At 29.5% G+C, this 23,867-nt stretch overlaps 3 protein-coding genes across 5 annotated transcripts; all 3 read left to right on the top strand.

Annotated features, from left to right (window-relative positions):
• The first annotated feature begins 889 nt into the window (after window positions 1-889).
• Window positions 890-3,251, top strand: LOC133788516 (3-hydroxyacyl-[acyl-carrier-protein] dehydratase, mitochondrial). Of its 3 annotated transcripts, XM_062226031.1 has the most exons (5): window positions 890-1,122; window positions 1,206-1,301; window positions 1,715-2,014; window positions 2,390-2,505; window positions 2,608-3,251. In XM_062226031.1, the coding sequence occupies exons 3-5, from the start codon at window positions 1,754-1,756 to the stop codon at window positions 2,717-2,719; spliced, it is 489 nt and encodes a 162-aa protein (XP_062082015.1). In that variant the 5' UTR covers window positions 890-1,122; window positions 1,206-1,301; window positions 1,715-1,753; the 3' UTR covers window positions 2,720-3,251. The 3 variants fall into 3 exon arrangements, with proteins under 3 accessions (XP_062082015.1, XP_062082013.1, XP_062082014.1); XM_062226029.1 differs by lacking the exon at window positions 1,206-1,301 and having other exon boundaries at window positions 891-1,122; XM_062226030.1 differs by lacking the exon at window positions 1,206-1,301 and having other exon boundaries at window positions 891-1,122; window positions 1,569-2,014.
• An 8,200-nt stretch (window positions 3,252-11,451) lies between these two features.
• On the top strand, window positions 11,452-12,311 carry LOC133792050 (uncharacterized). The gene is made up of 2 exons (XM_062229957.1): window positions 11,452-11,987; window positions 12,095-12,311. The coding sequence occupies exons 1-2, from the start codon at window positions 11,452-11,454 to the stop codon at window positions 12,309-12,311; spliced, it is 753 nt and encodes a 250-aa protein (XP_062085941.1).
• Window positions 12,312-12,355: 44 nt separating this feature from the next.
• LOC133792049 (uncharacterized) lies at window positions 12,356-13,363 on the top strand. The gene is made up of 2 exons (XM_062229956.1): window positions 12,356-12,838; window positions 12,917-13,363. Exons 1-2 carry the CDS (start codon window positions 12,356-12,358, stop codon window positions 13,361-13,363), a joined length of 930 nt encoding a protein of 309 aa, XP_062085940.1.
• Window positions 13,364-23,867: the final 10,504 nt, after the last annotated feature.

The raw sequence follows: 23,867 nt of genomic DNA, 5'->3' as shown, positions 1-23,867 counted from the left end.
ATCTAATTTATATGTATGATTGTACAGTTCAAAAAAAAATTTAAAAAATAAAATTTGTTTGTTTGTCAAGGAGTAGCTGTCGAACATGAAAAACTTACTCAAGGCCAAAGACAAATACTTGAGTTTCATTTGTATTGAATTTTATAAATATATGGTGATGATGGAATGATGACAATTGTATTCATTATGTATAAGAGAGATATATATCACAGACATTTTCACAAACACATAGCATACATCACAGTATATACGGTAAGAATTTATTTCGAATAAAGATGCAACAAAACATACATTAACAAAGGCTATGAATCTATAATAATCATTTATATATTACTGAAATATAAACATATATTAAGCATAGTTCACGTGAAAAAGTAATGAATCAAACTTCAAACAGCTCTTATGTCAATATCTCAGTAAAAAAAAAATCCTATTCCTATAACTATACCAGCAGTGGAGGCGCAGTGGAGGTGTGGTGGCTTCGTGGTGGAGCTGTGGTGGCAGAACCGTGGTTGTAGAACGTCGTAGAAGGTTATGGTGTCAATGACTCTATTGATGACAATGGCAAAGCTGCAGTGGACGTGTGGTGGCGTTGTGGTGGAGTTGTGCTGGTTTCGTGGTGGAGTTGTGGTGGTACAGTGCTGATCATGGAGGCTAGGATTGATTGGCAAGGTGTTAGAGAAAATGGTAATGGTCAATGGCATTTTTGGAAGTGTGGGGGAAAAAATGGGTAGAATTAAACAAAATATAATTAGAGGATAATTTTAGTTAACTAATCATATAAGTGGCGAGTTTTCAACAAATCCCATATTTAGGAGATGTTATAATGCTATTATTATGTTCTAAATAAAAATAAATAAATAAAATACAGACCTAATCATAATCTGGAAGAGAAAAGAAAAGAATAAAAAAAGCCAATACGACTTGGCATCTAAAATTAGCTAAGCAACGAACAAAATCTAACAATATTGGTTGAGCATTGCTTCCTTTTTCTTCTTGTTGATCTCCTCAGGTTTTGAGACTTGCATTCTTTGGCAACAATATACAGACTGGCGAGTTGCAGGGCCACACACAATCATGGTCGTCCAGAGTCCAGGGATGCTTGCCAAGTAATGGATTCAGGTAATTGAGCCAAATGGGTTTCCTGAGGTGCACATTCCTTTTTTCTCTAATTCTTAAAGGATTTATGAACCCACTTTTTTCAGCTTGCATTCTAAATGTTTGGTGAAATGTCTATGTGAAAGCAAAATTGATATCAGCGTAAATAAGTGGTGGGAAGTGTTCTTACTTCTTAGGCATCGGTAATTTATTGTTTTATTTGTAATGACCACATTTAATGTTTAACATGGATGCAACCATTTAATATATATACATATATGGATATATATATATGTATATATATTCTGAAAAGTTGTGCTTAGCTTCTTCTTTTTTGTTGAATTAAAAAAGAAACAATACAATGTTAGCGGTTCGGTGGTCTATCTCAAAAATTTAATATTTTGGTCTTAGGAAGTTATTGGAATAATATTGAACCATAATTTGATGCTATTGGTTGTTGTGCGTCACAGCTGGCAAGTGAGAGCATATACTACTAGTTTTTTGGTACCGACAACCCGTTATTATGCTCTTAAGATTTATGTTTCAGCTTCTTCACTACGATGGATAAGTTAAGGAGTATGTACTATGATTGATATTTTTCAATTTAATTTTTTAGTTTGAGAATATTGAGCTAACGTTAGCTACAAGTGCAATTATGAGGAGTCTACTCTCAACCCGCAATCCCTCTTGGAGAGGCTTTTCATCATCAGCATCTTGTTTGCTTAAAGTTGGAGATTCATTAAAGCAAACAAGAATTTTCTCAAATGAAGATGTAGTGGAATATGCTAAGGTTACTTTCGACTATAATCCTGTGCATTTCGATTCGGAGTCTGCTCGAAATGCTGGATTTGAAGATAGATTAGTTCATGGGATGCTTGTTTCTTCCTTGTTTTCTCGAATCCTATCCTCTAATTTTGTAAGTCAGAAACTCAGATGTCTCCATTAGATTTTTTATCTTTGACCTTTATTGTATTTGTTTATTCAGATTATTAAATTATTTTGGTTACAAACAATGAGTTCAACAAATAAAATTAAATGAGACTTAGTTCATTAGCACAAGATAATTCCAATGTGAGCTATTTCTATAAAGCTGGACGCTAAAGATCCATACGCATGTCTTCTTGTAGACATATCAGTAACCCATTGTGATATTTCTAACTATTTTGGTTTCAATTCACTAATTAGCACCACTTGGAAAAATATTCTTGGGAACTGTTTGATGTGAAATGTTTAGGAACGTGATCCTATAAAAACTACCTAATCTCTTTGCTATCATGGTGACGAATTTTAGCCAGGAGCTATACATGTTTCCCAGAGCCTGCATTTCAAGTTGCCAGTCTATATTGGAGAAGTGATTGTAGCTGAGATGCAAGCTTTTACCTTAAGAAGAATCAATAACAGATACCTGTAAGTTCCGTCATCAGCTGCGAAAGATAATTTCTTTAATATCATTTGACATTTGTGTCTAAGTACTTATTTCACTGCTCTTTATGTGTGTGTGTGGAACAGAGCAAAATTCAGTGCGAGGTGCTTCAAGAATGGAGACCTTCTTGCTCTTGATGGTGTGACAGTGGCCATCTTACCTACATTAGCTATGGCGCAAGTGCATCCTTCAGGATGATAAAATGAGAAAGGTGGTATAATTCAAGTGCCCAAAAATGGAACTCATCACTAGGCATCTTGAAGTCAGCTGTACCAAAGCTCACGAATGAAGCACTTTAAGCTGATGATTATGATATCATTGCCAAGGCACTTCACTATGATTTGCTCCTTTTACCCCCCACATTTTGAAATTTGTTTGGCCTGTGAGAGTTAAAACTTACAGAATGTACCAAGTCTAGGTAATCTATAGTGCTGGATTTTCAAGTTGTAAACATCACACTAGAAGAATTACCACCACTACTGATATATGGCCTTTAGCAAAGGGTTAGTCATCTACATTCCTAAAATTGGCTCAAAAATTCAAAGAAAATACCATTTTGGCGGATGGTCACCTGTCTAAATAGCAAATTTGACTTTTTGTTTTAGAAAACTTTAATAGTAATCCCACTAAAATGAATGATCTACTTGATTTTGGTCAATATTTGTATGATAAGATATTTTTACCTTGTTTTATTATAATTAATAAAATTTAATTATTTTTAAACTAATAATATTTAAATATATATAAAAAAAAGAACTTATTCGACACTTTTATAAAATTTATTTTTATTATTATTTTGCTTTTAGTTTCGAATAAAAATATGTAACAAATTAACTAAATTATATTAATCACAAGGAAACAAATATAAAAAGGTCTTGTTTTTTCAATAATATATTTTCATTTTTGTGCTATTATAATTAATAAAAATTTTGTTGTTTTTAAACAATATAACAAATATTAAAAAAATCTTTTATAAAATTTATTTTATATTTTTAGTTTAAGAAATTAAATTTATTATATTTATTATAATAAAACAAAGGTAAAAACTAAAAAGATCTTATTTGAAAAGAAAAGAAAAAAATTAATATAAGGTTAATTTAGGTAGATTTTATAAAACAAAGGATATCTTTGAAAAAAAATTAAAAACACAGTCAAATTTGGTATTCAGCTAAAATAACGCATGGGACTGATGGTATTTTCCTAAGAAATTATTATTGGAGTTCATTTCAACTATAAAAATTGATCCCATTTGTTTAATAGTTGAGAACTACCCGCTTTAGAAGTAATTAACTAAAATTAAACACTAAATATATTTAGTTAAATATTACTTATTACTATCATTAGACTTATCAAATTATCCTTATTTGAGCACATGGTTCTAAGTATTGTTGTACTGTGTATTATATGTGTCGGTTAAATTGAAAATACATTCTAATTATAGTGTGTCACCAACTATATTTATAGGATTGTATTCTAGGTGAAAAATTATTCTTTAAAATGTAAACATCAAGACTTAAAATCTAAAGCACAACTCTTTAAATTTTAAATCACAAAATTTAAAATGTAAACCACAATCCTTTAAAATATAAATCTCAAGACATAAAATCTAAATCATGACTATTTAAAAGACTTAAAATCTAAATCACAAGACTTAAAATTTAAATCACACATTTTTAAAATTTAAACCACTAGACTTAAAATTTAAACCACGACTTTTTAAAATTTAAGCCACTAGGCTTAAAATTTGAACCGCGACTTTTTAAAATTTCAAGCACTAGTCTTAAAATTTAAACTACAATTTTTTAAAATTTAAACCACAGGTCTTAAAATTCAAAACATGTCTCTTTAAACTATAAAACATAACATTTAAAATCTAAATCACAACTTTTTAAAATTTAAACTACAAGACTTAAAATTTAAACCATTAGGCTTAAAATCTAAACTATGTCTCTTTAAACTATAAATAATAACGTTTAAAATCTAAACCACAACTCTTTAAAATTTAAACCACTAGACTAAAAATTTAAACCATATCTTTTTAAACTATAAAGTATAATGTTTAAAAAATAAAGCACAACTCTTTAAAATTTAAACCATTATGCTAAAAATCTAAAACACGTCTCTTTAAACTATAAAGTATAATGTTTAAAATCTAATCTACAACTCTTTAAAATTTAAATCACATGACTTAAAATTTAAACCAAATATTTTTACATTATAAAACATTACATTTAAAATCTAAACCACAAGTTTTTAAAATTTAAAGCACGGGACCTAAAATATAAACCACTAGGCTAAAAATCTATATCATGTCTCACTAAACTATAAAGCATAACATTTAAAATATAAACCAAAACTCTTTAAAATTTAAACCACAAGACTTAAAATTTAAACCACTAGGCTAAAAATCTAAAACACGTCTCTTTAAACTATAAAGCATATGCTAAAAATCTAAACCAAAACTCTTTAAAATTTAAACCACAAGACTTAAAATCTAAATCACGTCTCTCTAAACTATAAAGCATAGCATTTATAATCAAAACCACAACTCTTTGAAATTTAAATCACTAGGCTAAAAATCTAAACCATGTCTCTTTAAACTTTAAAGTATAACATTTAAAATGTAAGTCACAACTATTAAAAATTTAAACCACAATGTTTAACATTTAAATCACTAAGTTTAAAATCTAAACAACGACCCTTTAAATTATAAATTTAAACTATAAAGCAAAACGTTTAAAATATAAACCAAAACTCTTTAAAATTTAAACCACAAGGCTTAAATTCTAAACCATAATCATTTTAAACTATGATGCATAACATTTAAAATCTAAACCTAAACTCTTTAATATTTAAATCACGACTATTTAAATTATAAATTTAAACTATAAAACATAACATTTAAAATCTAAACCAAAACTCTTTAAAATTAAACCACAAGGCTTAAAATCTAAAACGTGTCTCTTTACACTATAAAGCATAATGTTTAAAATTTAAACCACAACTCTTCAAAAAATAAATCACAAGACTTAAAATTTAAACCACTAAGCTTAAAATCTAAACCATGTCTCCTTAAACTATAAAGCATAATGATTAAAATATAAACCATAACTCTTTAAATTTTTAACTACAAGACTTAAAATTTAAATCACTAGGTTAAAAATCTAAACCACATATATTTAAACTATAAAGCATGATGTTTTAAATATAAACCAAAACTCTTTAAAATTTAATCCACAGGTTTAAAAATTTAAACTATGAGACTTAAAATCTAAACCGCGTCTCTTTATACTATAAATCATAACATTTTATATCTAAATCAAAACTCTTTGAAATTTAAACCGCAAAGCTTAAAATTTAAACTACTAGACATAAAATCTAAACCATGTCTCTGTAAACTATAAAGCATTACATTTGAAATCACTAATTAAATTGAGGGACATATTATTCACATATATTTATGAACAAAAGCTTCGAATGAAAGCATCATGAGGCAACATGTTTTGGAACACAAACCACCAAATCATACCATCAACATCAAGCTAATATTACTTGTTTTTTTTCTCTTATTTGGTGTGGTTTTTCTTTTCCTATTTTATATTTGTAATAGAACAAAAAGTAGTTCATAGTTCATACCATAAAGAAAAAAAAAGAAACAAGTTAACAAAACAGACAATTATTTTTTACTTAATTGGAAGTTACTGCTTATAATTACTCCTTAAGGTCTTGTAATGGAATTAATTACTCAGAGTTGGCAAGCCCCATACAGGTTGCCATAGACCCACAAGCTACCAAAGCTCTTGAACTTGTCATTAAAATATTGGAACCAAATTTATTAAAATAAAACTTGTGGTGATATATATGCAACATATTATAGTGAGAACATAGAATATTCCATGCCTAGTATATTATTTAGGACATTGTCAATAGTTACACAAGAACTAAGATATGCATAAATAGTAATAGAATTATATTAAGGAATATTGTAATAAGTCAATATTAATATAGGCATGGTGAGCAATCTTAAGTCAATCATTGATGTTGTTCTCAGACACATTTTGTCAAGCACCTTATGTGCTTTTGAAACAAAAAAATGATCAGAATAAAAGTTGTGAAACAAAATAATCTTCTAATAAATCTTTTACCTGACATGAACTAGAAATCAATCAATATATAAACCACAATTTCTATTCACATAAAATTCATCTTCTTTTATATTCTTCTTCCTCTGTTTTCTCATCTTTGATCAAAAAACAAAATTAGAGTCATCACCCACCTTGGCTAAGAGATGTTATTGTGCACAAACTTAACCAAAATTATTTCACAACAGAGTGAGCAAACAACTAGAAATTAGGATAAGAGAGAGCCTGAGAAATAGAGATTAAACAAGATAATTCTTAAAATCTATCAGCCTTAATAATCACAATGTTGATTAAGGTCTAGAAAATGAGGAATGGATGAAGAGAACTAAACTAAAGACCTTGTCTTGGAAAGCTTCGGCTGTGGTTTCCATTGCTGCATCTGGTCAGAATCCCCAAGCTCGTGGCCATGGCGGCAAGGATGAGGTAACAATCCTCCATTTCGCGAACGTGATAGCCTTAGGTTCGATTCGATCAAATCCTAGAAGCTCTGTCGACCATAGAGCAATGGAGAGAATCGGGAGAAATCAGATCATGAGAGAGAGGAAGAAATAATGGTGGGCTGAATGTGTGTTTCATACAGGAAGAAGAGAAAGAATGTTAAAACGAGAGGGGTACAATAAGTATGTCATTAGAAATTTTGGGTATTAAAGTAAGAGTTTAAAATAGTGGATAAAAATGAGAGGGGTTGTCTAAAATAGGGTAATACATGTCATTTTTACAACTTTCATCGATAAAAAATGCTTTAATCTTAGGGTCTTTTTCATAATTACCCGTTTTTAAACATACTTAACTAGATATATCCACCATCAATATCTTAACTAAATATACCCACTTTTAAAGCTGTGATTCCTATATTACCCTTACTCATACCGGTTTTATAGTTACAGCTTCTTCTTCGATCGAACGATTTCTCCTTCTCCCATAGATATTCCACCTCTAGCGATTTCCTCTTCACTGCACTGTTGTTCATCAAATTTATTCTTCTGTTCCTCTGCCACAACCACTTAAATCTGCTTGGTGAGTTCTTCCTCCTTGTTTGAGAATAAATTTCTCTCTTCCTCCTTTCAGAATTTTTATTTTTTTTTAAATTTGTTGAACTGTACAATCATACATATAAATTAACATTCATGTGTGTATAAAAATTTAGTGAAGTTAAATGAAATTGAATATTCCATATTATACATAAGTTAAAATGCCTTCTAAGTGTTTGTTAAAATTACTCAATAAAACTGTGACTATGATATTGCAAAAAATCTGCCATTGGGATCATTATCATTATCATTATCATTATCATTATCATTATCATGGAGAGTTTTTCTTCATTTTCACAAATTTATAGTGCTAGGAGTTTGTTGATAAAATGCCTCTATGTAAACTATAAATTTCTGGTATAAAAAAGAGTTTGTTGATCTTTGTTTATATGGTTTTCGGATTTATATGTTTTTATTTTAATGCTACATTTGGCTCTTTGATTTGAAATTAAATATACTGGAATAAATTCTTAAACTTGTCTGATGTTTGACATGTGTGCTGGCCATTTCTGGGATCATTATTGTTGTACCTATTTGTCCAAAATTGTTGGTTTAATTGATTTTATATTTTCTGTAGGTTTGTACTTGATAGAGCAAGCCTTGATCTAAGAAAACAAACACCTGCTGCCACCTTGAACAAAGAATTAGATTTTATCCTGACATTAAAGTTGAAGGTATGTAGCTTGAACTCAATGAAAGCTTTCGTTGATTGGCATGAATATGTTAGATATTATACTAAGGTTCTGTTAAATTAATTTGGAGTTTGTTTTTATATAACTGTTTACCTAAATGAACAACTAGGTTTGGATAAAGCTATTAAAAAATTGTTTTGGTGTATTAATGAAACTCTATAAATACAAAGCTCAGTAGCTCAATCCATTACTTTATCAGAGCTTTTATCAAACACTTTCTATTCTTTAAATGCTATCAGCCAAAAACATTAATCTTCTTCTTCAGCTTTCCCTTGATTCTTTTACTTTCTTGATTCTTCAATGCCTTCTGACACTTCTCACAGAAATGCTCCAGTGGTAGAATCTCCCGCCCCTCTAATGAAAACTCCTTTGTCTGGCTTCTCTGCCCTCACTGCTCAGCTATTGTAGAATACAGAAGGATTTGTTTGTCTTGACTAGCTTTGGCATATGTTATTGCACATTGTAGCTGAACAAGCAATCTAACCTTATCACCCAAAGAAAAGGGTTTTGAATTGGCAAGAATTATTTTATCTTCAGCATTTCTCAATTTTGATTTTAGTATGTTTGTCTATGCAACAAGCAAGTCATTAAATTTTGCATTGCTCCTTTCCAACTTGCTCAAATAATTTTCTTTAGCCTTCAATTCTTCCTTGGAACCTTCAAGCTTTGATTTTAGCCAAGTAGCTGAACTATTCAAACTTAGCTGGGGTGTCTGCAATTTACCAAACAAATGCCATGAAACATTTGATCTAAGCCATTTAAGGCTTGTGGTTTAAATTTTAAAGCAAGTGATTTAAATTTTAAGTATTGTGGTTTAAATTTAAAGCTTAGTGGATTAAATTTCAAACATAGGGGTTTAAAGATACTTGGTTTATAATTCAAGGTTAAATGAATAAAAATTTATAAATTGTGGTTTAAATATGATGTCATTTAAGCCTTGTGGTTCAGATTTATAAATAGTGGTTTAAGTTTTAAGACATTTGGTTTAAAATTATAAAAAAAATTTATTAGATTCATACATTACATTATATAGATTAAAATAGAGTATGTTTATAATTTAAGCCTAAATGAATAAAACTTAAACCTTGTGGATTAAATTTTGATGCCATTTAAGTTTAGTTGTTCATATTTTAAGATATTTAAGACTTGCGGATTAAATTTTAAGGCAAGTAGTTTAAATTTTAAGTCTTGTGGTTTAAATGTAAAGCTTAATGGTTTAAATTTCAAAACTAAGGGTTTAAATATACTTGATTTATAATTTAAACTTTGGTGGAGATATCAGCCCTCTTGAAAGGCTGTGGTACGAGATTTTGAGCCTCTCATATGCTCATTTGTAAATCTTTCATTGTTATTAATAAAGTTGTTCTTGAGAAATTTCATTATTTGATTTGGAAACTAAGATATAATTGTTATTACCTAAGAAAGATCTATCACATTACAAAAAATCTTATGCAAAGAATAACATCTATTTACTTTTGGAAGATCATGAACTATTTTTATTATATGTAATAAAAATGGTAACTAAAAACTATTATATGATTCTTTACAACTCTCTCGAAAGTGCATTCTTAATTCCTTTTATGGATATGTCATGAGTAAGTGAGTTTTAGCGATTTTCTTTGTTTCCCAACTACACAATATATATACTTTTTGCTATTCATTTTCTTGGTCTTATAGAAGTGCAAGATGGTACTTCATTGATTATGCAACATAGAGCATTAAGCTCTTCCTGACTCCAATCTGCAGAATACTTTGCATTCAGCAGCAGAAACTCAGATTCTTTCAGCTCTTTATCAGGCAATCTGACCTTATCACCCCAAAGTAAAGGCTTTTAAATTGTCAAGAATTATTTTATCTTCAGCATCTCTCAAATTGGATTTTAGTTTGTTTGTCTATGTAACAAGCAAGTCATTAAATTTTGCATTGCTGCTTTCCACCTTTGATCTCAGTCGAGTAGCTGAACTTTTTAAACTTACCTGGAGTGTCTGCAATTGACCCAACAGCTCTTTTGAAATTCCCACTGAAACCACAGCCATATTATCCACCACAAACAATTTTTCCCGAACATCTTCTGTTTCATCTCCCATGCAGTATACTTGTTCTTCTGATGAGACCAGCCTTTGCTTTAGCACTTCTTCAACTTGTCTTATTTCTGTCATTTTCTTTTTGAGATCCATTTCTCTTGCCAAAATCATTTCCAGCATCCTCAAAAATATGTCTTTGTTGTTCAGCACATTGAATCCTAATTTTAAGAACAATGTTGTAAATTATGAAAGTATTAGTTTAAATTTTTAGCCATTGAATGTTTGAGGTTTAAATTTTGTTGTAAAATAACATTATTATCTTCATCTTCACGATAAAACATCTTTTGCATTACTTTGATTCTTCTTATTGAGTCACAAATATTATTGACACTTAGTTTTGCAAAAATTGTGTTTGCCTTGAGATGAGTGAAGTTAAGGCAAAAAGTATATTGAATTGAAGTTTTTTTTTTTAATTTCTATCCAAGATAAAGCAATAAGCTCTCATGGTTGTGTTATTTTTTATTGTAGGAAATGGATAAGATAATGTTATTTGTAGTTTTTAACGGAAGATGGAATGCAAACAACAAATACATTGATCATGAAGTGAAAATATTGATGGTGGAAAAGGATATCAAGTATGTGGAATTGGTAAACAAGATATACAAAGAGCTCAGATTGAATGAAAGATTGATTTCAACAAACTTGATTTTTGATGCAAATATGGATACAAGCAAAGGAATGAAGATAGAAAGTGATGAGAATTTACAAGTTTATCTAAACTTGAACAAGACTGTGGAAGAGTTGAAAAAATGTCCTCTCATCGTTGAAGTAGAACAGAGAAATCAAACCATTTCTTTGCCAAGAGAAGCTAGCATTCCATCTGCTTTAGCAAGCAATGCAACAAGTCACAGTTTGACTCTCACAGACCCCAATACGAATATTGCAAGCACTAGCAAGATGAAGAGCGCCTCAACACAAGAATCCAACAAATTTACAGAACACGGGCAAGAAGCTCAATCACCTCTGCATGTGTTGCCGAATATGGAGATTGAAGACATAAGACTCAATTATGTTTTCAAGAATAAGACTGACCTAAAACATACACTTGCGAAAATAGCCATCAAGAAACACTTTCAGTACAGAATTCAAAAATCATGTTCAGAAGCATTTTGGGCAAAATGCATAGATGAGAATTGTGGCTGGTATGTACGTGCAAGAAGCTCAAAAGTATCAGACTACTTTCGAGTTATCAAATACCATAAACACCACACATGCTCCTTAAATCACAGAAATTTTGAAAATAGACAAGCAAGTGCAAAAGTCATCAGTAGTTACTTCAAAGAGAAGTTTCGTGACCCAAGATCAACCTATCGACCAAGGAAAATAATAAGAGACATGAGAGATGAACATGGGGTAGGTGTAACATACAATAAAGCCTGGAGAGCAAAAACACTTGCAGCTGATGATGTTAGAGGGTCAAATGAGGAAAGTTATGTATTGTTGCCTTCATATTTGTATATGCTACAGTTGGCCAACCCAGGAACTATCACAAGAGTATGTAAAGATGAAGAAAACAGGTATTAATAATATTTATAATTTGCATTCCTATATTAAAGGCTTTACTGATTACAATCCATATCTTACATCTCTAGGAATTGGTTGTTTTTTTATTTAAATTTTACAGGTTTAAATACATGTTTATTGCTTTTGGGGCTTCATTAGATGGATGGAAGCAATGTAGACCAGTTATAGTGGTAGATGGAACATTTTTAAAGACGAAATGTGGAGGCACACTGTATGCAGCTTGTGTTAAAGATGGAAACAATCAAATTTTTCCGCTCGCCTTTGGAATTGGGGATTTAGAAAATGACAATGCATGGATATGTTCTTTACAAGACTAAAAGAAGCAATAGGAGATCGAGAAAACTTGTGCATAGTATCTGACATGCATAAAAGCATCAAAAATGCAATTGAACAAGTGTATCCTGGTGTATATCATGGAGTTTGTCTTTATCATTTGAAGAAAAATCTAAGGACTAAGTTTAGGGGATTACATGTGCATGCCATATTTGAAACTGCTTCAAGAGCGTACTCAGCTCAAGAATATTATTCTGCCATGGCTGAATTACAGAAAATTAGCCCTGAAATGACCACTTATCTTTTGGAAGCAAAACCAGAAAAATGGGCTCGGCCATTCTTTCCAACGAAAAGGTATAACATTCTTACAAGTAACATTGCCGAATCTATAAATGCAGCAATTGTGCATGCGAGAGAATTGCCTATAACGTCGTTAATAGAAGCTATAAGAGAGATGCTCCAAAGATGGTTTTCAACAAGAAAAGAAGCAGCAATCAACCAATTTGTTGAGGTGACAAAATGGGCAAATGATGAAATGGAGATCAAACTTGATGTGGCATTTCGAATGAAGGTATGTTATTAAAGTTACATTTATTTTCTTTTTGTTCGGATTTTAAATTTATGGCTTAATAATTGTATTGTTTCACAGGTAGATGCAATTGATGTAATGAAATCTAGTGTCACATATGGTGATCGAGTGTTTGTTGTCGACTTGGAACAACATATATGCACATGTAATGAATTTCAACTAGAGGGAATTCCATGTGCACATGCTATTGCAACAATTGAAAGCAAGTACTTGGACAAGTACAAATTTTGCTCAAATTGGTATAAAAAATCTGTTTTGAAAGAGACATATACAGGATCAATTAATCCTCTTCCAGATAAAGATGATTGGAGTGTCCCAGATGAAATTATAGGAGATAGCATGAAAGCTCCAAAATTCAAAGTAAAACAAGGACGTCCCAAGAAAAAAAGAATTCCATCAACAGGAGAATTTCCCAACCATGTTCGAACAGTCAAGTGTGGAAATTGCGGAATATTGGGGCATAATAGAAAGAATTGTAAAAGCCAACCAATTCTAAAAGAAGGATAACATTGAGTTGTGAATTGCATACATATCATGATCATTGAGATTGATTATTGTCCTTGAGTGCAGTGCATTATGCATGAAAGCATGAACTGTTGTTATCTGTTGCAGTCTAAAGACTATAAAGATGCAATGTTATACATATTTGTTGTGTTGTGGACTTGTGGATAAGAATGTTTATACATTTATTAAAGTACATTTGTTTTTTATTATATTATTATCTATTTAATTTATGAAAAATAGGAATTGATATTAGTGAGAGATGAATTTGACAGAAAAATGTTATAAAAGATGATAGATTATCATCTTTAAATTATGACAAATTTATCAGTTAATCTTATTTATTTAAGGCTTGCGGTTTAAATTTCTAGGCAAGGTGTTTAAATTTAAAACATAGGGGTTTAAATTTTAAGCTTAGAGGTTTAAATTTAAAACATAGTTGGTTAAATAGAGTTGGATTATAAATAGAGCTTAATGGATAAAAATTTGATACCATTTAGCCTTGTGGTTCAAAATTTAATTCCATTTAGCCATGTGGTTCAAAATTTGAAGTCATTTGCATTGTGGTTTAAAGTTTTATGAAAGTGGTTTACATTTAAACCTTAGTGGTTTAACTTTAAACCTTAGTGGTTTAAATTCTTAGTAAAGTGCTTTAAATTTAAAGCTTAACAGTTTAAATTTAAACTTAGTTGTTTAAAGACACTTGGATTATAAAAATAGCTTAATGGATAAAACTTTTAATTTTGAGTTCAAAATTATATACCATTTAGCCTAGTTATTCAATATTTGATGCCATTTGGTTTGTGGTTTACATTCTTAGGTAAGTGGTTTAACTTTAAAGCAAAACGGTTTAAAATTAAAGCTTAGTGGTTTAAATAGACTTGGATTATAAATAGAGCTTAATAGATAAATTTTTTAAAATCCTGATTAAAATTTGGTGCCATTTTCCCCGCCGCGGCGCACAGAACCTTTAGACATTAGAGCCGCGGCGCTCAGAATGAAACAAAAAATAGCAATTATTTGTCACTGGGCGCCGCGGCTCTAATTGATATGGGCCGCGGCGCACAGTCACACCTAAACATAAAATATATAATTTTTTTTTTCTTTTTGCCACTAACAACTTCTGGTCTAAAATTTTTGACGAATAAAGAAATTAGGTTTAAATTTAAAAATAATTGGTTTAATAGAGTTTTATTATAAGTAGAGCTTAATAGATAAAAATTTGATACAATTTAGCCTTGGGGTTTAAAGTTTAAGGCAAGTGGTTTAAATTTAAAGCTTAGTGGTTTAAATTTAAAACATTGAGGGTAAAAGAGACTTGGATTATAAATAGAGCTGAATGGATAAAAATACATAAATTTTGGATCAAAATTTTATAATATTTATCCTTGGGGTTCAAAATTTGATGTCATTTAGCTTAGGGGTTCAAAATTTGATTCCATTTAGCCATGTGGTTCAAAATTTGATGCCTTTTTTATTGTGGTTTAAAGTTGTAGGCAAGTGGTTTAAATTTAAACCTTAGTGGTTTAAATTTAAAACATAGGGGTTTAAATTTTAAGCTTAGGGGTTTAAATTTAAAACATAGTTTGTTAAATAGAGTTGGATTATAAATTGAGCTTAATGGATAAAAATTTGATACCATTTAGCCTTTTGGTTCAAAATTTAATTCCATTTAGCCATGTGGTTCAAAATTTGAAGCCATTTGCATTGTGGTTTAAAGTTTTATGAAAGTGGTTTACATTTAAAGCTTAGTGGTTTAAATTCTTATGTAAGGGGTTTAAATTTAAAGCTTAACGGTTTAAATTTAAAACTTAGTTGTTTAAAGACACTTGGATTATAAAAATAGCTTAATGGATAAAACTTTTAATTTTGAGATCAAAATTAGATACCATGTATCCTAGTTGTTCAATATTTGATGCCATTTTGGTTTGAGGTTTACATTCTTAGGTAAGTGGTTTAACTTTAAAGCAAAACGATTTAAAATTAAAGCTTAGTGGTTTAAATAGACTTGTATTATAAATAGAGCTTAATGGATAAATTTTTTAAAATCGCGATTAAAGAGGTTTAATTTTAAAGTTTAGTGTTTTAAATTTAAAGATTAGTGGTTTAAATAGACTTGGAATATAAATATAGCTTAATGGATAAAAATTTATAAATTATGGTTCAAAATTTGATTCCATTTAGCCATGTGTTCAAAATTTAATGCCATATGGTCTGGGGTTTAAATTTTTAAATAAGAGGTTTAATTTTAAAGTTTAGGGGTTTAAAGTTAAAGCTTATTGGATTAAATTTAAAACATTGTGGTTTAAAGATACTTCGATTATAAATATATCTTAATGGATATAACTTTATAAATTATGAATCAAAATTTTAATCCATTTAGCATTGTGGTTCAAAATTTAAAACATTGTGGTTTAAAGAGACTTGATTTATAAGTAGAGCTTAACAGATAAAAATTTATATTTTATTTTTCAAAACTTGATGCCATTTAGCATTGTGGTTCAAAATTTGATGCCATTTAGTCTTGTGGTTCAAAGTTTGATGACATTTAGATTGTTGTTTAAAATTATAGGAAAGTGGTTTAAATTTAAAGGTTAGGAGTTTACAATGTTTCTTGTTCAAGAAAAATAATTGCTATTTAAATTTTTAGACAAACGGTTTACATTTAAAGGTTACGGGTTTAAATATAAAACTTAGTAGTTTAAATTTAAAACATTGTGGTTTAAAGAGACTTGAATTATAACTCATATGGTAAAGATTAGTACCACTTGGGAAGTAATTCTCATTGCTAAACTCATATGGTAAGTTTATGATATCAAGCCCAAAACCTCAGAGTTCCACAACTCTTGATTTCAAGGGTCAGTGAGCATTAAAAACATTCTTAAAACAAAAAGTATTGAGAATCATATTTTGTTGTTGTGATCATACATGACACAAGTTCTCTGCTGGAGTTTCATGACTGTGCTTCCTCTTGTACCCATGATCCCAAAATTCTAAGGCCATCTTCCTTCTCATATCAACAACATTGTTTGGACCAATTTTGAATGGAGATATCCCCATCATTAACAACTCAGCCATTTTTATCACGTAAATACCACAATCAAACCTGCAAATTGGTAAAAACAAAATTCAACAGAAAAAATTGAGGAGAAAAGAAAAACTCAGCATACAAAGTAATTGAATCTTAACAAACTCACGTGTTATTCTGAAAAGGAGTTTCAACCCATGAGAACCTAAAATCCTCGCACATAGGTGCATAATGTTTACGTTTTTCATGGAAGCCCAAATAATCCAAAATGAATGGAAGAATTCTGCAATATTTCTTCACGTGTGTTTCAACATCTTCGTTATTGGGACTATTAAATGAGTCATAGATATAGATAATCTTTTTATCTATATGTAAAACTCCTAAGCTCCAATGATCTAAATAAATCCCCCTTCCTTGTGGAATAAGAAATGGCATGAAAACAAAGTCAACTTCAAACCATGACTTTCCAAATTTCAATATTTTTCCCAGAATGAAATCAATAATAGCCTTCATTTTGGGACATGGATGCTTTATCCTTTTATGTTGATCATTTTTTTTTTACATCTGAAATCATCTTCCTTAAATGAGCTTCATCACAACTAATTAGGGTCATGTAGTGATCAAAAACACAACTTGTTGTAGTACATTTCTGAAATGAAGGATAACAAGTATGAGACAATGCCTTCTTTCGCAAATAGTAAAAATATATATCAATATGCTGCAAAAAAAATATATAAAAAAAACATAAAATATATAATCCAATTATAACATAACAAAATTGAAAATGAAAACATTCTAAAGTATGCACAATATAATAATAAATGCTAGATAGTATAAAATCTTACATCGTTATTGATGAGACCTTCTGCATCACACAAATCAAAGAACCACTTTTTGTTTTCAATTTCTATCCCTCCCAATGATAAAGGCGATTTTAATTTGGCATGAAATGCAGCATATGGAGATGATTTACTTCTACAAAATCAACAAACATTTATAAAAAGATATATATAAAATAATAAAAAAAATTGAAAAGAAAACACAAACACAATTCATTTACCTTTTCTTATTCATACCATGAGTGTACCACTCCAAGAAGAACGAAATTGCTTCTGGAACAGGCATAACTTCAAATTCACTCTCAAATGGAAATCTGCCTAAGAAATGACAAGTATTCTTTACTTCTGTAGAGTTCACAGAAGAACAAAGCAATTCACTTGGTTCCACAATAGTTGTCATGGATGGTGGGGAAGCCATGATTGCACTTGAATCATCATGATCACTTTTCATTTGCTTCACTTCTTTTACTTCTTTTTGTTCTTCTGTTCCTCTAAAGTTCTTTGCAATATTTTCTTCCTTTTGATAGAATTTTTCATTGACAACCTACATATCAAAAAAATCAGCAACTACAATTAAAAAAAAAAAAAATTAATACATGTTTATGCAAGTATCATCAAATTCAAAGTTTATACTTGTGGGGCACTTTTTACAATTGACAGAGAAGGAGGAATGCATTTTGGATTGCTAGGAACAATCTCGCCAGTTGATCTCAACAGTGTAGAAGGTTTTTTTTTTATTTTCTCTAAAATTTTAGAAATATTTGGTGGTTGCTTGCCATGTATGCTCCTCTTATTATAATTTTCTCTTTGTTCAATAGGGGCATTGCTTGCAAAATTCATGCATTCCTACAAATAATAAAAGATGAAAGTTAAGAACATGATAATTAAATGAAAATTAACACAAAACTTTATTGAAAAATAGATAATATTTTTAATTTGTACCTTTGGTTGAGGAACACATTCAGGACTACTTAGAAGTATTTCACCACTTAACAAATCATTTATGCATGCTTGCAAATCCTCTTGAGCAGATAACTTTCTAGTTTTCTCTTAAACTTTGGAATCTTGCACATATTTCAAACGTTTTTTGCTTCTCTCTTTCACTTGTTCTCCTTCTTCATGTATGCATTTCTTTAAATCATTTTGTTTCAAAAAAATTTTAATTAGTTGTTCATAATCTTCTATTTGTTTCTTCATGGCATCTGTATCTTTCGTTCTCTCATCAATTTGTGCCATGCATATATTAATCTGACCAATTCCACTTTTAATTTCAACAATATCTTTTTTTATTTCAATGATCTCCTCTTTGAGCTCCTAGGAAAAAAATCATAGGTTATAGAACAAATTAGAAAAAAAAAAGAAAACAAAATATACTAAAATATAAACCGCAAGTCCTAAACAAAAATGAAAAAAAAAAGAACATACATTATTAAATTATGAAAAAATAGTAGATAATATAAATATACCTTCAATATTGAAATAATTTCTTCATCAATTGAGCTACTTTTTGTCTTGTTACTCATCATTGAGGGGGGATTGTTTGCATCCATGTATATTCCTCTTTCAAGAATTACTGTGTCAGTAAACATACCATTAAGGTGCAATGACTCTTTTTCCGCACTAGATGGAGACAAACAAACATAATCAACCTATATACATAAAAATAAGAAAATGAATGAACAAAACAAAATTGTTAACAGTACAACAATTGAAATTAATTGAAGAACAATACTAAGAATATAAATATATATATGAATACGTACTTTTGATTTTTGGAAAACTTTAGACCAAATTGATCGGAGATTGTTCACTTTAGTTGACTTCCAATTTAAGATTCTAGGGATTTTTGAACTTACACGAGCGCCAAACAAAGATCCCAATGATGGAATAACCTCATAACCCCACACTTGGAAAGCCACAGGGAAGCCGCACAACTCATAATTGTTTTTTTACAAATCCAAAACACTTGAAATACTCCCAATAGTTTCATTGAACGAACGACGACCCCATGGATAATTCTCAAACTTTTGTTCATCATCAACCAATTTCAAAACAAAATCATCAACAAACCTGTCACCTCTTTTACTTTCTAAAATGTTTTGCACAATATGTACTTTAGCTATCTTAACGGCATCTTCGTCATCTATTTTCGAAGACATGAGAAGGTTTTTCAAGTCATTTCTTGAGATTGATGATTTCCCAGAGAAGTACTTTTCTATTAATCTATTGGGTTGAACACTATGATCAACATCAGTAGGAAGCTGGGAAAAATTTAGACCAGTTATTAGAGCAAATTCTTCAATTCCAAACTTTGCTCTTTTCCCTCCAAAGTTCATTCGGATGTCTTGTCTACTAGAGCTACCATCCTCATGAAGAATTAGAGAATGAACAATCATGGAACAAACTTTTAGGTTACTATTAATATCTAAGAGAAATCCCAAGCATGAATCCTTTAACTTTTCAAATTGAGCATCAGTTAGAGAATTCTCAATACAACGGAAATTGAGTTGATGATCTTGAAAATTAACTTTCATTTGATTCTTAGCAAAAATCAGCTTATTTGGACTTAAATTCTGCACATAAAAATAAAAAAAAATAGAAAACAAATAATTAAATCGAAAACATTATCTTCTTTTATTTTTTAAAGCAAAACAAGAAACATATATAAACAATGTAAAATTACCTTGAAAACATTCAATTTTTTATGATACTAACCTGATTTCCTATTCTTCTTCGTGATACGAGCTTTCTTTGCCATATCTTACATAAAAAACAAACAAAAGATATAAACAACATGTTTTTAAAATAACACTTCCAGCTTTAAAATATATATATATATAAAGAACAAACAAAACACATAATATTGAAGACATTTTCATACATTTAATCATGGAATTTAATGTCCTATAAATATAATAATATTGAATCAAAATCGCATATTCTAAGGATTATACAAACTGCAATTTAGTTAAGACATTTTGTCAAACACTTACAAGGCATGAAAATCAATTCAACAAAAGAGTAATAAAATCCTTATTCTTAATACTATACAATTGAATTTCAGTTGAAGTATTTTGTCAAACAGATACAATGCATGATTATGAACTAAAATCAAAGCATTAAAATAATCATTATTGGATGCATGGATAAGTTAAGTGAAACAATGAATACATATATATATATATATACAACGAAAAAAAACAGAATATATTTTACAGTTACTTGCATCTATTAACATTGTTAAATTTTAATTTTCAGTTAAGATTCCAAAAAAAAACACAGAATAAATTTGCAAGAAAACATTGAAAATACCTTGTTAGAAGCTCAATTTAAGCTAAAAAATCCTCTAATAGCTTCGAATATGGACGATCAAAAAAAGAATGGTTGTCCTCATAAAGGGAGGGTCAAACCAAAGCTATAAATGAAATGTTGAAAATGGAGAAGAAGATAATGAGTTTAGAGCTAAGAATGATTTGGGAAAACACTGAACTTGGGTTTGTGAAAACACTGAAAATATAATAATAATACAAATACGTAAGGGGTTATAATACAACACACTTTGGGCATGTGAAGAATGTGCCACGGGTTTTTGATCTAATCACCGCGCCGCGGCGCACATAAAAAGGAAGGCTAGAGCCGCGGCGCGCCGGTGGGTTAAAAATAAAGCAATTTTATGTAGCTGTGCGCCGCGGCTCGAAAATATATGGGCCGCGGCGCACAGTGAACACATATAACAAAATATATAATTTTTTTTTTTTTTTTGCCAATCACAACTTGGGGTCTAAATTTTTAACCAATAAAACAATATGTTTTAAATTTAAAGGGTGTTGGATTAAATTTTAAACATAATGGTTAAAAAGACAATGTTTATGATATAAGCCTAAATGATTATAACTTAAACTTTGAGGATTAAATTTGAATGCCATTTAAGATTAGGGGTTTAAATTTTAAGGCAAGTGGTTCAAATTTCAAGCCTCGTGATTTAAATTTCAAACCTAGGGGTTTAAAGATACAAGGTTTATAATTTAAGCTTAAAAGCATAAAAAAATTGTAAATTGTTGCCTAAATTTTAAACCATTAGGCTCATGTTTTAAGCTATCCAAGTCTTGTGGTTTAAATTTTCAGGCAAGTGGTTTAAATTTTAAGCCTTGTGGTATACATTTAAATCTTAGTGGTTTAAATTAAAAATATTGTGGATTAAGTGGTCTTAATTTATAATTAAGGCTTGATGGATAAAAAATTATCAAATTGTGGTTTAAATGTGATGCCATTTAGCCTTGGGATACAAAATTTGATGTCATTTGGTTTGTGGTTTAAATTTTTACGGGAGTCGTTTAAATTTAAAAATTAGGGGTTTAAATTTAAAACATTTTGGTTTAAAGAAACTTGGATTATAAATAGAGCTTAATGGATAAAAAATTATAAATAATGGTTCAAAAATTGATACTATTTAGCCTTGTAAATCAAAATTTGATGCATTTAGACTTGTGGTTCAAATATTTTAAGCAATTGGTTTAAATATAAAGATAGGGGTTTAAATTTAAAGTTTAGTGTTTAAATTTAAAAGGTTGTGGTTTAAAGAGACTTGGATTATAAATAGAGCTTAATGGATAAAAATTTATAAATTGTGATTTAAATTTGGTGTCATTTAGCCTTGTGGTTCAAAATTTGATGCCAATTGCTTTATGGTTTAAATTTCTAGGCAAATGGTTTAAATTTAAAGCTTAGGAGTTTAAATTTAAAGCTCACTGGTTTAAACTTAAACTATTGTGGTTTAAAGAAACTTGGATTATTAAGAAAGGTTAATGAATAAAAATTATATACCATTCAGCCTTGTGGATCAAAATTTGATGTCTTTTAGATTGTGGTTTAAAGATTTAGGCAAGCGGTTTAAATTTAAACCTTAGTGGTTTAAATTTAAAGCTTAATGGTTTAAAATTCATAACATTGAGGGTAACATAGGCTTTGATTATGAATAGAGCTGAATGGATAAAAATTCATAAATTATGGATAAAAAATTAATGATATTTAGCTTTGTGGATCAAAATTTGATGATATTTAGCATTGTGGTTCAAAATTTTTTTGCCAATCACAACTTGGGGTCTAAATTTTTAACCAATAAAAAAATATGTTTTAAATTTTAAGGGTAGAATTTTAAATTTAGAGGGTGTTAGTTTAAATTTTAAACATAATGGTTAAAAAGACAATGTTTATGATATAAGGCTAAATGATTATAACTTAAACTTTGAGAATTAAATTTGGATGCCATTTAAGATTAGGGGTTTAAATTTTAAGGCAAGTAGTTCAAATTTCAAGCCTTTTGTTTAAATTTCAAACCTAGGGGTTTAATGATACAAGGTTTACAATTTAAGCTTAAAAGGATAAAAAAATTGTAAATTGTTGCCTAAATTTTAAACCATTAGGCTCATGTTTTAAGCCATCCAAGTCTTGTGGTTTAAATTTTCAGGCAAGTGGTTTAAATTTTAAGCCTTGTGGTATACATTTAAATCTTAGTGGTTTAAATTTAAAATATTGTGGATTAAGTGGTATTAATTTATAATTAAGGCTTAATGGATAAAAATTTATCAAATTGTAGTTTAAATGTGATGCCATTTAGCTTTGGGGTTCAAAATTTGATGCCATTTGGTTTGGGGTTTAAATTTAAAAATTAGGGGTTTAAATTTAAAACATTTTGGTTACAGAGACTTGGATTGTAAATATAGCTTAATGGATAAAAATTTATAAATTATGGTTCAAAATTTGATTCCATTTAGCCTTGTAATTCAAAATTTGATTCATTTAGCCTTGTAGTTCAAAATTTTTAACCAATAGGTTTAAATCTAAAGTTAGGGGTTTAAATTTAAAGTTTAGGGGTTTAAATTTAAAAGGTTGTGGTTTAAAGAGATTTGGATTATAAATAGAGCTTAATGGATAAAAATTTATAAATTGTGATTTAAATTTGATGCCATTCAGCCTTGTGGTTCAAAATTTGATGCCAATTGGTTTATGGTTTAAATTTTTAGGCAAGTGGTTTAAATTTAAATCTTAGCGGTTTAAATTTAAAGCTCACTGGTTTAAACGTAAATCATTGTGGTTTAAAGAAACTTGGATTATTAAAAGAGGTTAATGAATGAAAATTATATACCATTTAGCCTTGTGGTTCAAAAATTGATGCCATTTGGTTTGTGGTTTTAGGGTTTAACTGCTTTTTTACCTTTTTGAATCTAAAATCGAAGCATGGTATTGTATGCTGGTAAATAACAAAACAGTTCAAATTCACTTCAAATTATTTTTCTTTCTTTCTTTCATTTTTTAGTAATTATCAAGCTTGAAGAAATTTTCTGTTCTGAAATTGATTTGAAACCTTTATTCTGAATTGATATAAAGCTGAAGTGAAAGCAGATTCAAGAGGATGAAATAAAATCTACATAACATAAATATATAACTCAGTTTCTGGCACTACCACTTGAGCTTTTGGGATGCTAACAGCTAACTTGTATTAGGAAACTTGAAATCTGGGGTTGCAGCATGGCATTTTTTAACATACTCCAGCATATCAGACCTAACTTGGAGCAGAATTTAGCTGTTTTGTCATGAGAGAACACCACACATATTGGAAAAATGAGCTATTCCAGTTCATATC

The sequence above is a fragment of the Humulus lupulus genome, chromosome 7, assembly GCF_963169125.1.
Source record: "Humulus lupulus chromosome 7, drHumLupu1.1, whole genome shotgun sequence".
Lineage (NCBI taxonomy): Eukaryota > Viridiplantae > Streptophyta > Magnoliopsida > Rosales > Cannabaceae > Humulus > Humulus lupulus.
This window is presented reverse-complemented; position numbering and strand designations above follow the sequence as displayed.